Genomic DNA, 17,555 nt, shown 5'->3' with positions numbered 1-17,555 from the left:
CAGCCAGCGCAAAGACTTTATCTCCAAATAGCATACATTTCCAGGCAGGTTACATGTCTTAACTGGCAGGACATGGTTTTACCTCTTCTGTTGTTTTTTCTATCCATTGGAGAGTGCGAGGGAACCCATAATTTTGAGTGTTCATATGAAATGCAATAAAAGTACTAAAAATGTATCTCCTTTTTTCAAAGAAAGAATTACTTTGTTTGAATTATTATAGCATAGGTTTGAAAATATGTATTCATTAATTTAAAAGTTAAAATATTATGAGATGTACAGGATTTAAAACTTTACAGTTCCAAATCACACAGTGCAAAGACTGTAAACATCTGGTTGGGATTCATAGTGTGAGGTGTTTTTCCTGCATAGGTTTGTACACATGTCTTTATGTACACATGTCTTTATGTACACATGTTCATTGAGTACATGATTATTGTGTTTTTTGCACTGCATACATTATACTGTAGTTTTAAAAGCTAACTTTGAGTACTGTTTATTTGCTGTGTACATCAATTTTATGTCATTTTGTACCATTTTCTTTTTGTAGTTCCTTTTCATAGAGATTGCATCTGAGAAGTTCCTTTTTTTATTGTTTTAATCTTCATAAATCTATTGCTATGCTTTTTTGGTGTCGTTTTTTTCATCCATTGTTCATCCAGTTTCCTCCTTTTATCCAGTTCAGGGTCACAGGGAGGGGACTGGAGTCGGTCTCAGCTATCACAGGGTGAAAGGCAGGTGCACTTGTCATGGCCCTGGCCATAATGTGTCTTGGTGGCTGTTTCTTGTTCTGTGTCTTTAAGTCTCTGCAGGTCCCTGATTGGATTAGCTGATGGCTGCTAATTGGTCCCCTATTCATGTGGTTGCTTTCAAAATCCCTCAACAGCAGTTGTCCCAGGGCAGCAACTGACAGCAGCAGACCTGACCCTGGCCTCAAAACTCTGTGATATTTGTGATTCTCGTGACCTATCGAGCTTGTATATAGTGTGTAAATCAGCCTTCTCTTGTAAATAGTCACTGAAGCCGAAGGGGTGAGCTGCCTTGTTGTTTTCTGTATTGTTTCCTCCTGTTTATTCAGTTAGGGAGTTAGGTGTGGCATTTGTCTTTTGTTTGTTCTTTTCATCACGTAGGGTTTAGGTAGCACCTCCTTTACTGATTAAGCTGGTTTTGTTTGTTATGTTGGCCTTTGTTCACCCCGGAGTCACGCTTCAGTTTAAACAATAAACCACTGTTCACTAAGAAATCGTTTCTCCTCTGTGTATGGTTTTGGGGACCAGGGCGGGGTCAATCTTTTCAACTCTTATGTTACGTTCCTGTACCCCTAGACTGGGGCGTAACAGCACCCTGGAGAGGTCACCAATCTGTCACAGGATAAACATACAGAGTTAGACAGCTATCTCACATTCATACCCTGAGACCATAAGCCTAACTTCATGCATGCACCTTTTTTTCTGACCATGAAATGATCAGAAATAATGTAATAAAGTTATTGTATTGTATGTATTGTGTACAAATTACTTATCTGAGAGCTAGTGTACAATAGAGTTATTTTACTGCATATTTACTTTTTTAATTGATAGCTGAAAGTATACTCACACTAAAAAAAAACTGTAAGTAATGAAGTTCATCTCATCGACTTTATCTACAACAAAGTTTTATGAAGAAAATCCATTATAGTCAGTTTAGGAGAGGAAAAAAAGCTTCAAAACAGATAAATGGATAAATGGCAAAATAGATAAGACAGTATCTAGACCTTCATCACTTCACCAGTGAAACAGGCTATTTAGAATACAGAACATGATTAGTTTGCGCAAGTACAGGGATTTTTTCTAGGCACACAAATCCCCGTGCATTTAAATAGGAAAAAAGGGGGCAATGCCCTCATGTTATAGTATCTTAAAGTATAATTCATGAGAAGTACTTTTTTGCTATGGATAGATATTCTGTGATTAGTAAATCTGAAATCTGTGAAACGAGTTAGCTAAATGGGGTAAAAAAAAAAAAAAAAAAGAAGAAGAAGAAAAAAAAAAGTACCTTTCAAAAAATTCCAGATTTAGTTTTGTTAATGTTAATCTGTTCATATTCCTCAGAAATTTACAGGACAGTGGTGACATTTTTAAAATGGGAACAAAGCAGGACACTGAAAGGGAATCTGTACTGGAATTTCCAAAAACCGCAGTGCTGTGACGTGGTGACGTCGCAATGATTTTTGGCTGCTTACGGTACCTGTACCGTAATTGCAAGAGTATAGCGCAACAGAATGTAACACCTGCTGCTGTTTCATTCGATTTGGCGAAGAAGCAGCTCGCGTTGGTCATAGATATTTTAAAAACGTTACATATAAATATTTTACATCTATATATAAGAGAAAAGCAGCCTTTTAAGACAAACAATGTTCAACAGCAGCTGCATTGGGGAAAGCCCGCTCACGAAACTCTTATAGGGAAATCCCTGGTGGTGGTGTGGTGGGTTTAAGAAACTATCACAGAGTAGGTGTGGTCAAAAACGAACAAAACAACAAAAGTCATTGTACTTTCCACTTTTGTTAGATAAATATAAAGTGCTTAAAGTCCATTAATAATCATTATTATTTCCTTACAATAATAATCTCATCATTTCAAAATACTGCATGACTACTATGAGTAAAACAGTACCATACATGTGGCTTATATGTATATATAACATAACACATGCATCATATGTATAACATATAAAGAGTGTTTGAGCTTCAACGTGCCGATTATTAATATTCAGAATGTGATAGAAGTCTGTTTTTGTATTCACCTGGAGTGGAAAGTGTCCTGGAAATCACCGAAAATCTGAGGTGCTCATCTGAAAGTACTGTTATTACGTTGTGTGAAACAGTTGTAAGGACACTGCACATGCCAACATCAGGACAGGAAGTCATATATGAGACATCAATACTTTTTTTTTTTTTAATTATTGCATTTTTGAAAGATTTATAGAATACAGATCTTTCAATAAAAATGTACATGTTTTTTTTTCCACTTTGTGCTACCTAAAATAAAGCTTTAATAAAGACTGGTGGAGTGGTGTTCCTATAACAACCTGGACCTTAACATCTCAAAAAAAGAAAGAAAAAAAAGATGGTAATTCACTTCAAAATATCAAGGTGTGTCTGCTATCTGTAAACATGGTGGGCAAATTGAGAGATTTAAGTGCAACATGTTTCTCGCATCACACCTCTGATATCACCTCATCAAAAAACATCTCCCATTAGGTAAAAAAAAAGGCCGAGCAGAAACTCTTCTTCCTGGGAATTCTCAAACAGGACCACCTCCCTGCAACAACTGATAATTAGTAGCCATCATCACAGTGGTTGTAGAGCAGAAACCTGGAATGATCTGCAGAGGGTAGTAAAAGCAGACGAGTGTGTCATCTACCACTTCTGATTGACCAAACCTTGGCACTGCACTGAGAGCCAGGGCAGGAATGCAACCCACCCTAAATGCTGGAAGATTCAAAGCTATAAAATGCAGACCAAAACAAACTAAAAGCAACTGCTTTAACCCAAAATGTATCACCCCCTGCAAATGACTCAGTGATTGCAATATGACTGAGCTTGACTGGTGCATCATTTGTCTATTAGCACTGATTTTAAGGAGAGTTATACACAGGTAATACACAAATGAAAAGGTAATGGTAACACCTGTACGTCTGTGAATAGATCCCAGCCACATGAATCCTAGACATGAGTTTTTGGGGGTTGTACAGATCCTGTTACAAATGGCTGTACATACACAGAAAAGCTGATGCCAAAAACAGCCAGCTGCTGCATAATAGAACAGTACTTTCTGCCTAATGAGCCTCAAGAATAAGAAACAGTACTTCTAACAGTTAGGCTGTAAAAAAGAAATCAAAAACTGGAAATAAAGTTGCAGCCACTTTGTTGTAATTTAAAAGGGAAATTTGTTACAGTCTATATATGATATATAGACAGGCAAAGGTAAAGACCCTACAGAGAAACCCCCAACAATTAGATGATCCCTTTTAACAGGAAAAACATCATTTTAACAGGGAAAAAAAATCCCCCCAAAACAAAACCAAATCTGGCTCAAGCAGGGACTGCCATGTGCTGCAACGGGTGAAGGGAAAGACAGAGAGAACAGATGCAAAGTGTGGGAGAGAGAAGACAAAATTCAAAGCAGTATTGGTATATAAATACATAACTGGAGAAGAAATGCTCAGAAGTCACATGGCAATCTGAGTCTAAAGCAGCATCACCAAAAATCCAAATATCATAAAATGCACTGCTGTTCTTGGTGGGGATTAGCACACAGCTGTGAACAATGTTTAAATGCCAGAAGTAGCAAGCTTTTAAAAAAATAAAGATTGCTACAAACCTCTACATGCAAAGATGGGTGACTTTCCAATACACTGTGCTTTTTAATTTCTTTCCGTTATTTCTAAGGGGTTTGGTGAGGCGTGATCTTCAAATGGGTGCTATGATTTCACTGGGTCGGACCTACTTTTACTTTCAGAACTGCCTTAGTTCGTCCTCAGACATACTTAATACTACTACTGGAGTAAAGCAGCAGAGTAGCTCTTCTTACTCCATCAGAAAAAGACCCACTCTTTATTTGTGCAAACAATGTGCCAGTCAAGCGTGCTTCCTGTTGTGTGAAACAACGCTTTGTCGCAGAGGAATTCTATTTAAAGAGGATTTAGTACTACTTCTGGGTATTTTAGAAAATAGCTGAAGAGGAGTACAAGCTTCACGTGCTTTTACAGGAAACGGTCAAGGAAAAGCACCGCGCGTAGCTCCTCCCACACCGTATAAACAGAGCACGTCGCCTAAATAAGTTCACAGACAGACTGTGAACACTTACAGAGGTGTGCGCTGTTGTACTCGACGCTATTCAAAATGGATTTTAAGTTTATAGCGCTGCTTATACTGATCGGGTCTTTCATGGTGAGTAAACCGATTAATGCTATGTTTTTGTTTTTACAGGGATCGGTTTTGACCTGCGACAACTTAAAGTAGCACGATTTCAGATTATTTCTTCTTAACGTGTTATTATACGCTATAATGTGTGCTAATTATCGTATCCATCTGTTACTTTACTGTGTTATATTATTGTCAAAATCCTGCTTTTCCCCTGTAAAGTCAAAACCTAATGCTACAGTTACGTTTCATGAGGTGCTTTCACTTTCGATTTCCCGGCAGTGGAGGGTTTGGACAAAGACGTGACCTTGTGTGAATCCCGATTTGCGAATATTTGTTAGTAACGTTACGAACAGCGGTGCACCTGGCTGCGTGCATTTAAAGCAGTTAACAGTTGGCTGAATCTTTGGGGCTTTCCACCACGCCCCTCGCAGTCTACCCTGAGGAAGTGAATCTAACATTATCAACATAGAGAAACTCAACCGATACTCGAGATCACACAAGGGCTAACTACCTCTTATTTAAATGTAATGCTTTTCTTTTGCAGGGAATGACTGTTGCTCAGGCCAGCTGTGACCCAGAAACACAGTATGAAAAGGACGGTCAGTGCTGTCTCATGTGTAAGCCAGGTACGAAAACACTTTTCCTATGAAGGAAATTAAAATAAAACATCTGCTTTCTTGTTATTTATAACATATTGTCACCAAATTGAACTTGACAGATACATAAACAACAAATACAAGATTAAGAGCCATATCGAAGGCATAACTGCACTAATAGCATCCAATCTTTCTTTTTTCAAGTAATAAACATTTAAAGTAGCATGTATAAGAAAAAACCTAGCAGCAGGAAGCATGTGGTCGACAACTGTCTTTTTCAGACAGCATGATCACTGTTACTAAAGCTTTGCTTTTGCTTTCATTTTGGCTGCTTTTACACAAGCATTTCAGCTCTGAAAATGTTCCTCAGGACCTGTGTGTCAAAAGGCTAACATGCACATCAAACATTTCAAAAGATATACATATTATAGCCAAATGTGCATTTCCAACAAGCTAGTTGTTGCCTTTAGTCATGCCTCACTCATGGTCTGTACTAGCAGCACCCTCACCTAAAACAAACTGAATATTTGCACCAAGTGAGAATTCATCTTTCCTGTCTTGTGCTATGTGTCCGTATAAAAAGAAGGCGAAACTGAAACAGTTGATTTCTTACACTGGAGGCAGACATTTTGACAAAAGACCCTTTCATTCATTTTTTGAGGAGAATTACTTTAGGTTGAGATTTCCAAACGACAGTAATTACTCTTCTTTAATTTATTATCAGTGTGAGTGTCTTCCAGCTTTATGGACTTTTGGTGGAACACAAAAGACATTTTAAGATGACAGCAGAGACACTGAGAAGTTGCGATCCTGCTATTTTAACATCTCAGAATAGAGTAGCTTATAGAAAAAACAACCTAGTAATTGCTACTGGGAAAAGGGGCCCTCGTAATCCCAAAGACAATGTGAAGCATGTAAACAAACCAAATATAACGTGTTGATTAAAAGGTGTTAGGGTTTGTTAGAACCAGATAAGCCAACCATCACCTAGTTGACTTGACTTTGTCATATTTCCCTAAAAGGTCCATTGATTACCTAAACTCAGAAATCCCAATTTACTAATTACTCAGGATAAATAAAATACTTGCAAATAATATACTTGATTCTAACTCTGCATATCTTGTTTTGCAGGGACTAGCATGTCTACAGAAGATTGTAAGAATCCTCAATGTCAACCTTGTCTGGATAATCACTACCAGGATAAATACACAACGAAAAACAAGTGTCTGCAGCAGCCTTACTGTGATAGAAGTAAGAAATTGTGACAAATTACCTCAAACTGTTCCGATATAGTGTGTCTGTGTATACTGGGACAGAGAGAGGCTTCTCTTTAATGTTGCTCGCCTTACAGCGTAAACCTTTTTTGTCATTTAGATAAAAACTTTGAGGCTCAAGTCCCAAAAAGCAAGACAGAGCGATCCATCTGCAAGTGTAAAGTGGGATTCCACTGCTCCAGTGAAGAATGTATTACCTGTGTGGAACACACAGTCTGTCAACCAGGATATAGAGCTAAAGTCATAGGTACCAACATCCTCGTGACTGAACATTTGTTTAATTCGTTTTAAGTTTTTTATTATGCGAATGAGTCTCATTTTTTGAAAATGATTTTTGATATTCAGGCAACAACTCACAGGACACTGAGTGTGAAAAATGTCCAGACGGGACATTTAACAATAATGCGTCGTGGTATGCTCAGTGCCACAAATGGACAGAGTAAGTACACATTTACATTAACATGTGAACTTAGAGATGATCTTTATTAAAAAAAACTTGAAAAAGGGCCTTTGTTCACCTTCTGAATTTAGTTATGTGTTTCAAGAATATTTTTCCTTCTTCCTGTGACTATGCCAACAAATAGTCCCGCAGAATATCCACCATAGGTCAAGGTCAAGTTTATTTATATAGCACATTTCCAAACAGTCAATGCTGCACAAAGTGCTTAACAATGTAGAATACCACTAAAACAAATAAAATGCAAATCAATAACGATGCAGTAAAATATAGAAAAAACAAATAAGTAGATGAGATAAGTCAATAAAAACAACTAAGGCTGTTAAAACCAAAATGTTTAGGTCAAAGTGTGTTAAAAGCCAGACCATGAAAAATGTGTCTTTAGTAACGATTGTGTTTGTGCTGATCTAATATTAAGAGTCAGACTATTCCACAGAGAAGGCTGTCGCCACGAGACTGAGTCTGTGGAATAGTTACGGTTAGTTTCGACCTGGACCTCACGGTTCTTTCTGGAGCATAAATAGGAGCTCAGACAGAAAAGAAGGGGCTCAGCCGTTAAGTGACTTAAAAAAAAAAGTAAGAGTTTAAATTGGATCCTGTATGGAACAGGGAACCAGGCTAAATCTGGGGTTATATGCTCCTTCCGCAAAGTTACTGTACTAACAACAATTTATACACCTTAATTTTTTATCATGAATTTAAAAAGCTGATGTGAGCTGTTTGGCCACAAAATCTGGAATTTTGTACAGGAATTTCTTCTCAAAAACAGGGATCAGGTGGTTGTTTCAGTTCTTCTGAAGAGCCGTGCCATAGATTATATTTTTCCTGACAATGATAGAAAATGCTGCTTGTAATTGACACCCGGAGACCATTGTTTATTCACTATTGATGTAGGAAGACCTTGTAGAGCTGTGTTTGTCTAAATCTGTCAACATGAAAAAATAAAGCGAATCTGAGGCATTGTATTGACTTGCTTCTTAAGTTTGTGTAACTTTAGCAGTGATATATTAAAGGTGTGAGTCTGACTGAAAAGGAGATTCTGTAAATGAAGAAAAGGGTGTTTCTAGCTGATGGGATTTTTTTACTGTGTTTCATGACACAACCAGTTGGTTAAACCAAAATATGACCTCTGGCGTACTTACCTTTCATTGGGCGCAAATACAGTAACTTACATAAGCTTTAATCTTTGTGTAGGGGCAACAAATCAAATGAAAATAGTGGTATTCAAAGTGGAAATACAAACCAATAACGAATTATTGAAAAACAAATGCAACACTGAGGCAGGAATTCTGCTCTAATACTGTGAAATTCATTGCAGATGTGAAAAGGGATATCAAGTTGAAGAAAAGGGAACGCACACCACCGACAACACATGTGGTAAGTTGTATGTAGGAAGATGAATTGCAAAGGTTTCTCACCTTTCTCGCTGCTGCCGTGTGCAGCTGTGTGGTTGGATGCGGTGCATTGTTCAAAACGAAACTATGTCAACTGTGAGAAGGTTTGTCTCATAAATCTTAGTTGGTCTGTGGTTTTCAGTGTGGCTTTGTCAGCTTTCACTTACTATGTATCGACGTGTAGACTCCACAGTCTCCTAATTTACTGCTAATGTTAGAATTACAACTGAATTAATGATTTATTTTCAGTTTTCCACAACGCTTCTGAATTTATGCTTCCTCTGTTTAATGTGACTACGTGTTTGACATGAAAGTCTCTTTTGTTTTACATTTTGTCTGCACAAATACCCATGTTCTAGACAGTATCAGAGAACTCGATGTATGTTTAACTGTGTTTTTATTTCTTTTTCTCTTCCAGCAGGGACACAGCGGGGTCACATAATCGTCATCTCTATTTTATCTGCAGTTTTTATGGTCACTGTTGTAATCCTGGTTTTAGTATATCGAGGTAAGCTGTGCTCTAAAGCTCTAAACAAATAAATAATAATAATCTTCCTATGTACTTATATTCTGTGTTTCTTCTTTTTTATGAATCGGTAAAGCAGGATGCATAAAACAAAGGACAAAGGTAAATATGACTTTTTAAAATGTATTTATTTGTTGTTACATAGATGCTTTTTAATGACAGTAAAAAGATACCCATATATATATATATATATATATATATATATATATATATATATATATATATATATATATATATATATATATATATATATATATATATATATATTAATATATATACACACATGTAAATTTTGTATTGTTCGATACATATGCGTACCGAACCGAAAGCACTGTATCGAACAGTTCAATATTGTGTGTGTGTGTGTGTGTGTGTGTGTGTGTGTGTGTGTGTGTGTGTGTGTGTTTGTATATATTTGAAATGATGGAATTTAGAATCAATTAGTGTCTTTTCACCAGGTAATCAATTTCTAAAACTATTTCAGATATGTTACTTTAGCACTCCAGTGTACATCTGTAAACTAAAGATGATATCTTAGATTCTGAAAGATTAGCTTAGTTTAGCATAAAGCCTAGAAACAGCTAGGCTTTATGCTAAGCTAAGCAACAGCTAATGAATCCAGTCATAAGAGGTGCACCTACAAGGATCTGTTAAAAATTTAATAATTTCATACTTTAAAGAATTAAACTATAAATATTTGTTTGGGTTTTTTTTAGGCTTTTCACAATGTAAGACTGCTTGTTGCTAATCTTTAATGCTGACCAGAAAAATATAACAGCAATCAACACGTTTTTTTTCTTTTATATACACACGTGAAAGCGATATGTGGATTTTAACTTTGAGCAAGAAAGAAATGAAACAGTTGCACAAAATGAAAGCCTGTTCTTTTAAATGAGTGCTGAGGTTTGTCCTCAAATTTAATCAGCTTGGGTCATTTTGTGCGGTCCCTTTTAATAGGTTTGCAGTGGATTTATATACACATCCTGCTGATTGTGTGACATGTCTGTATTTCTGATGTACCTTAAATCCTGTTTCACACCTTTAGACACTGTTTCAGAGAAATGCACTGCATAATTCAACACAGGAACTATAGCATAAAGTTGTACATGCTTTGCTGTGAGAGGAAAAAATGTGCAAAGCACCAGAACTGTTGACTTGATCAAAATGATTTTATCGTTATTATAATGTTTGTTATTTCTTTAACTCTGACAGAAGTATTATGAACCACAGATGTGTGAAGAAGACATAACAGCCCATAAAGAAACAACGTATAATAATCAAATGACACCAGAGGAAAATGAGGATGAACTAAGCCATGAGCTCTCCTCAGAAGGATTCACAGATAAAGGGAACCAGGTGATGCAAGAGAGAGGCAAAGAAGAAATCGTGTCTCGTCAGGAGTCTCAGCTGGAGTCTCAGTTTGAGTCTCAAGAAGATAGTCAGTCAATGGATCAATTTTACAAGCAAGTTTAAAAAACGACACAGATTGTCCAAAGTGCTGCACAAAGTTAAAAAATAATTACCTGATCTGAATAAGAATCAATGAATTAGTCTCCTTACTAATTCATTTTGAATGTTTACATGAAGTTACAATCATTTCATTTGCACTAAATTGTAAAAACCTAAACACACACACACACTATATATACGTGGTGTAGACGTTATCATCCGGCAAACAAAACATCCCTGGTTTGTTTCCAGCTAGGAAGGACATGCGATTTAAAACTCCACCAAATGAAGCGCCCAGTGCGACCCCTAGTGGCAAGTGAACAGCCGAAAGTAGCTAGCTATAAGTCTAAATGTTAACAATAAAATGTAAAGTAAGATGTATTATAAAGTGTAAAGAGAGTGTGTGATTTACCTGCATTAGTTTTGAGGTTGGTTGCAATTTTTAAGTTATGAATTGTTTATTTTTTGTTTTGTTTTTGTTTGTGTGCGTGTGCGTGTGTGTGTGTGTGGGGGGGTGGTCCAAGACAGTATTGACAGGTGTCCTGCTCCTATGGACATGTCACATGGACCACTAGCTACTGTTACCGTGTACATTTTGTTTGTTTGTTTTTTAATTTGAAAACATGCAACATGTGGAAATAACAATCCGTGGGGTTGTTTATGTAAGCACAATCCCACTCCCATCAAGATCAAAACAACAGCGAAGACCACCCCACAGTGGACACCACCATGCTGAGCATGCTTACATCCTACAGTTAGCTTGTATATGATGTTGTGATCTCATTTGTTCTGTACAGATGCTTTGTTAGTATTTGCATGTACTAAAATTGTGCCGTTTAGCATGAAAATGGCATATTGTTCACCGTTTCTGCATTAAAATTTGTGACATTTAATAAGATGAGTTTGTTCATTGTTTCCTGCTCTTGGTTACCATAGCCTCCCACAATTCCCATAATGCTTTTGTGGGATCCGGAAGTATAATGTTCAGCGGGCTATACCATGCCATTTTGACAACTGGGTAGTATTACGTGTAGCCAAATTAGTTCTTAGTTGTTACTGTTTGTTGCTGAACCGTGGGCTTTCATGGTCTATGTACTCATGGTGACGATGCTGATAAAAATATTAAAACGTGATGTCTTCAACCGAGTTCCGGAGATGAAAGGAGCGTCTTGTTTCCGTTTCCTGCATTGGTTTATGGACGTGGTAGCCTACGTTCTCCTTTGAAAGTGTAAGTCACAATTAATTTAAAAATGTTTGTGCTGTGCCTTTGCAATTAGTCCTAACATGAATTGCGTTTTATCGCTGACAGTTTAAAGAGCCTTAATTGCCTCTTACCTGTGTCTGAGTACATTTGTCCTTTTCACCTCTGCTCTCTTCTCAGTGATGACTTTATGTTAAAACCCTGCAGGTTAGTAGACTAAACTGTGCTGTAATTGCTCTTGATTTCCACAGAGAGGCGCCAGATGATTACTCTACTTTGAAAATTCAGTTTTTAAGTTCAAACGGTAACTTTTTAGTGCGACACTAGAAATATGAGGCAAAAAACTTTTGTAAATATCCAAAGCAGACATACATTTATCGGTATCGAATATTTTAAGGTTCATGACATGATATCAATTTTATTTCGTGTCGCTTGTGTGAGAAATCTGGGAGTCAGGTTGGAGCTAATCTGGCCTCTGTGCGTTACTGTTTATAGGGATTTGCATAGAGAGTTGAGGCCAGAAGACAAGGCATTTCGGACCAGTTCCTCCCAGGAGCTTTTTTCATTATGTGTGGATTAATGGAGGTAGGTCCCTTTTGAATGTACATGGAAACTGGTGTGATTGATACTAAGAACCTCTAGAAGACCCTAAGCCCCGCTGCTGTTAAGTTTTAGGAAATGGAAGTGCCATATTTAGGAAGGGGATAGTTTGTTTGTTTTCTTTAAAAAAAAATCAAGTTTAATTGAATTAACTTGCAATATTCTATCAAAAAACTTATAGAGAAAGACACAATAGACGTGTTTTTGATGTGTAAATTTTCCCTGAATCTCTTTGAATTCTTAGTCTAATGTCATAGTCTCTAAGTGATAGATTAATGTGGTCCTGTTATCAGACTGTTAATGTGGTCCTGTTATCAGACTGTTAATGTGGGCTGTCATCAGTGTGATCGGAAAAGCTCAAAGCTGTATGCAAAGTATATCAAGAAGTAGGGATACAGACCAGTAAAACTGCAGAATTTCGCCATAAGTCGAAGTTTATTTAAGCAAAAAAATATTTCTTCATGATTAGACAAAGGAAACATAATTTACAGTTTGTTGGTGGAAAAATACATCTACATTATTTACAGTAACACAAACATGTTCATTCTTTGGTTTCACGACACATTTTCGTTTCAATGCAAACTTCAGGAAATCCCTGAGGTCTGAAAGTTTAAAGTGCAAAAGCTGTGGGAAAGTGTCCTTTTTATTCGTGCACAAACACCGGCTTAGACGAGTTCGCGAGTCGTATAGCAGGAGGGAACGAGCAGTCCGTTTCTTGAAGCCCAGTCTTCCCACAGTTTTCCGGCAGGGTGGTAAAAACTGTCGACAGGTTTCTTCACAGTCTCTGAGGTGGCGGTCTCTGCCAAAGACCAGATTTTGGGTTTTGGACTGGCGATGTTTTCTTTACTTTCCAAAACTGATGGCGTGCGGTCAGAGTCACGCTTTTCTGTCTTCTTGACAAGTCCGAGCTCTTTGTCTTCCTGACGCGGTATCTCCAAACGCGCATCCAAAGGTCCCGCGCTATCCAACGCGCTCTCGACCTGCTCGTCTGTATCTGTGCGCTCTGCTTGAGGCTCTGCCTCGTCATGCTCATCCAAATGACACTTCTGCTCGTCTTCATCGCTCTCCCCTTCTTGCTCCTCATCCTCCTCATCAGATTTGCCCTTTGACGCCCAGCTGACCCTGTTTTCCTTCTTGAGGCGCCTCCTTGCGTTGGCGAACCAGGTAGAGACCTGCGTGAGGCTCATTTTAGTGATGATGGCGAGCATGATTTTTTCCCCCTTTGTGGGATACGGATTCTTCAGGTGTTCGTTCAGCCAGGCCTTGAGCGCACCGGTACTCTCTCGGGTGGCCACCTTGGCCACCCTACTGGGATCATCGGCTGCTCCCGGACGGTATGGAGGGTAGAAAGCCCCGCTGCGAGCCAAGAGAGCGTGATGGTAGGGAGAGGCTGCTTTCAAGTCAAACCCGCTGCTCTGAAAAGTAGAATAAAAGAACGGTAAGAACTAAAGAAGAGATTCGACACTTTTAACTCAGTGTCGCAAGCATCACACCCAGAATTTGTTTGACTTTACGCATCACAAAGATGCAATTTAAAACAAATCCGTTTTAGTTACTCGAGATCAGAGTGAGAGTGTTAATCTCTAAATTATCAACTCACCATGTGTGCAATGTGCCTGTGGTGTGGATAGGGTATAAAGTTATATCCCTGTAGTCCTGAGTATGGTATGGGAATCCCAGCTGCCATCGCAGCCAGATGCTGAGCCTGCTGCTGCTGCTGTACACCCGGTGGACAGCCCAGCACCGGGATCTGATATCCAGTCGGCATAGTGATGTTCCTCTCCAAGAAGAAGTTGCCAAATCCAGTTTGCGATGCGGGCATCTTTTCTGCGTCCAAGCTGTTGAGGTCTGAGTTTGATGCAACCTCCTAGGTCTGTTTATATAGGCTACACCCAGCTGCCAGCGGAGGAGGGCGAGAGGGGAGGGGAGGGGGGGAGACGGGGGGTATCCCACTGACAGCCCATTGACTGACAGCTACGTTCAAAAGACCTACAGCTTTCACTGGCAACAAATCCCATCAAAGAAGCCCTCCGCTGTTCCTTTTAGCGTTTTCGAGGAGAGGCTAAATGTGTGCTGCTTATCGCAACGCTGTGATTTCTGGAGAGAACCTACGTTTCAATTCAAATGCGACCCTTTGGAGAGGTGACTAAAGACGCTCGTCTCTACATGACAAGCAAAGATCTGTTATTTATACTTTATTTTACATCAAAGTGTCCAGCAAAGTTTATTGTTGTTCATTCGTCGATGTGACTCGTCATTTTTATTTATATTTTACAGCCTCCAAAAAGGCAAAACTAAAAATAATAATAAAACTAAAAACTAAATAAAATAAAAATATTGTCTGTTTAAGTTGTAATGCTTACCCTCTCAATCCGTAGTTTGCATTATTTTAGTTTTTCTTCCATGTGATATATTTTTATGACAAGTTTAACACTTGTCATGTCTGGCACTAATCAACCGAGAGGGGTTTTTTTGTTTTGTTTTTACCTGAATTCAGTTAACAGTTAACAGCATCCTGCCAGTCTCTTATTGCCGCTTCGGACACTTCACCGCCTTCGGATCTGTCGTTTTGTGAATTGAATTAACCATCTCACCAGCAATAAATTACGCTAATAAGCCAAAAGGAGACGTTTACGCACGAGTAAAAGTGTCACTACGAGAGATTTCTTGAAGGTCTTTCACAAAATAATTAAAAATGAATGAAGAAAACATAAAATATAGTTGTCCGTTAACCTCTCAAGCCCCGGAGCAACGTCTTTTTATTTGTTAATTTACTGACTGAACCATAAGACACTGCCCTTCATGTCGGATGGCATTGTTTTGAGCGCAGGGCAACGTTTCAATGGCTCTAATTAAACGAGGCTAAGTGAAACAGGTGTTGACTAATGTATATGATAATTATAAGATAACAGATGCTTGTGTGTGTGTGTGTGTGTGTGTGTGTGTGTGTGTGTGTGTGTGTGTGTGTAAGTAAGGGGGTTGTTAGAGATAAGAGGTGAAGATTACACCTCTTATTCTGCTGTCCTCCTTCATGCCCTTCAAAAGAGTCGAAGTAAAGCTGAGTGTTTGTGTTCAAAGGAGCGCAGCTCTGTTATCTGGCATAAATTTGACTATCTTATTAACAGCATTAGAGGTGTAGTGTTGGTTGTGATAGCAGGAGTGCTTGTATTAAGTGGTAAAAGAAGTGTTGAAACAAGCAGAGCTGACACTTTAGAAAAGATTAAATTCAGTCTTCTCATTTTAAATTGACGACCTTTAATTTTCACCTGCAAGTTGCTATTTTTGTTGTTGTTCTTTGGTTTTCATTTGGCTTCTTGGGTTGTTTTTTTGTTAGTTTTTTTTTTTTTACAGTACTTTCAGTCAGCTTTGATTTTGCTATTTTTGTTTTAATTTGTTTTTTATGATGCATTTCTGTAGCAGCACAATGTTCTTCTAAATCTGAATAACCTCTAGCAATTATCTCACTTTTTGCACTGTCTAGTATTTATTTCCTTTATCTTTCACATTAATCTAGGCTACATATGCAAACATGCTGCATATTTTTACAGATTAAAGAGAAATTTAAAACTTTTTACTCCACTGCACTTATTTGAAAGCTTTCTGTATTTATTCTTGCAGTGTAAAAGACCTACTTGTTTCATCACAGTTGGAAGTTTACAATAAAAACAGAAGATGGACAAAAGCGAATAGCAACGGCATTTCTCTGAGTGTAAATACTATTGTGTATGCTAAATACAGTGTAAGAGATCTTATGAGGGTTTCTGCTGCTGAGTATGCTGATACTACGAGCCAGAAAAAAATAAGTGCATTGCAACTTTTGGTAGTTCTCAAGCAATAAGTAAGAGAAAAGTGATGCAGGAAAGAAGTTAGTTATTATTAATTTAAAAAACAAAACCTTAATTAAAATGTTTCTGTTCTTTCTCTCTTACTTTTATTATTTTTGGTAAACTCTGTATTATCTTAGAGGTATTTGTAAGATTTTGCTAAACAGGGTAAGTATGTAAACAGAGGTCCAGATGTAAAGAGAGTGGGAACTCTTGGGGGTAGCATTAGAGGGAAAAAAAAAAACGTAGGAAAGGTGGGGGAGGGAGGGGAATTTATTTGGGTGCGGTCCACATAGCCTAAAGCAAATTTGTACAAGAGTAACAATGGGTTGACTAGGGAGCAAGGAGAAGAAGGCTTATGTCTTCAGTAGTCTACATCTCACAACACAAACAGCTCAGGGCAGCAGCCTTTGTCCCTCCTGAAGAACGTCTTTTCATTCTCTTCCTCTTTTGGCAACTCTGCCACAATACAGGTGTTGGTCCTGCTCTGACAGGTTTGGCTTGCACTGTTTGCTGTTAGGATGTCAGTGATTTACAGGAGAGAAAAGTGACCAAATGGAAGACGATTGTCCTCAGTACCCTGAGAGATAATGCAAGATAGCAGAGAGGATGAACCCATCTTCATCTGTGATAACATCTGAGCCCGTGCTCTGTGCTGAAACAATGCTCTATATCCTCCTGCTATTAACAAATCCTCTGCATATTTCATATTATAGCTCACTAAACACGATGTGAAGTTTAATAAGACCCCTTTATTTTCTTATTTTGGGAGCGTAAAATGCTGAATGACAGTGCAAGTGGTCTAATGATCAGGTCAAGACAATAGGTGTAGGTGTGACCTCAATTACAGGCCATCCCATACCCTCAAGCTGACAAAGGGACTAAACATGCAAGTAGAATAGCTCATATGTGGGTGCGAAGAAGACAACAAAAGCCTAAATAAAAGCTTTAGCAGCTTTAACACCTTTTGCTTGTTAGTTTATTTTTGCTGCACTCGATACGGAAAAAGGAGAAAGTTTACAGAGATTTGTAGAACCAGAAGATGGCAGTTTTGTTTCAAGTTTACCGTGTAAGATATTGAAAGGTATTTGTATAAAAGAGGCAAAATGAAACGACAAAGTTTGCGATTTCTTTTGTATAATTTCACACACGAAAAAAATCCCAGCAAATCCAAGGGTGGATTAAAAAAAAATCTCCGACGGTCAATTGGCAATAATTATTTAATGCTTCCCAGGCAGAACTCCTTAATGGGATTTTCCTGGGGCACCAACACAAATGGAGAGATGTAAGTAAAATGTGAATGTTATCAAGCTCTCCCACCTCTTTGC

At 38.1% G+C, this 17,555-nt stretch overlaps 2 protein-coding genes across 4 annotated transcripts; one reads left to right on the top strand and one right to left on the bottom strand.

Annotated features, from left to right (window-relative positions):
• The first annotated feature begins 4,792 nt into the window (after positions 1–4,792).
• cd40 (CD40 molecule, TNF receptor superfamily member 5) lies at positions 4,793–11,516 on the top strand. 3 transcript variants are annotated; one of them, XM_086278290.1, is made up of 9 exons: positions 4,793–4,930; positions 5,451–5,532; positions 6,634–6,753; positions 6,877–7,023; positions 7,122–7,215; positions 8,552–8,610; positions 9,049–9,135; positions 9,230–9,255; positions 10,366–11,516. In XM_086278290.1, the coding sequence occupies exons 1-9, from the start codon at positions 4,883–4,885 to the stop codon at positions 10,624–10,626; spliced, it is 924 nt and encodes a 307-aa protein (XP_086134416.1). In that variant the 5' UTR covers positions 4,793–4,882; the 3' UTR covers positions 10,627–11,516. The 3 variants fall into 3 exon arrangements, with proteins under 3 accessions (XP_086134416.1, XP_086134415.1, XP_086134414.1); XM_086278289.1 differs by having other exon boundaries at positions 9,046–9,135; positions 9,233–9,255; XM_086278288.1 differs by having other exon boundaries at positions 9,046–9,135.
• Positions 11,517–12,828: 1,312 nt separating this feature from the next.
• On the bottom strand, positions 12,829–14,242 carry irx7 (iroquois homeobox 7). Its single transcript, XM_086277478.1, has 2 exons — positions 14,004–14,242; positions 12,829–13,818 (listed from the first exon to the last, which is right to left on the bottom strand). Exons 1-2 carry the CDS (start codon positions 14,223–14,225, stop codon positions 13,069–13,071), a joined length of 972 nt encoding a protein of 323 aa, XP_086133604.1. The 5' UTR covers positions 14,226–14,242; the 3' UTR covers positions 12,829–13,068.
• Between the last annotated feature and the right edge of the window lie 3,313 nt (positions 14,243–17,555).

This window comes from Aulonocara sp. 'chitande type north' Nkhata Bay, linkage group LG20, assembly GCF_057382095.1.
Source record: "Aulonocara sp. 'chitande type north' Nkhata Bay isolate Kocher_YH1m ecotype deep benthic linkage group LG20, A_spYH_male_GT1.1, whole genome shotgun sequence".
Taxonomy (NCBI): Eukaryota; Metazoa; Chordata; class Actinopteri; order Cichliformes; family Cichlidae; genus Aulonocara; species Aulonocara sp. 'chitande type north' Nkhata Bay.
Note: the sequence above shows the minus strand (reverse complement) of the source record. Positions and strands in the feature narration are given on the sequence as shown.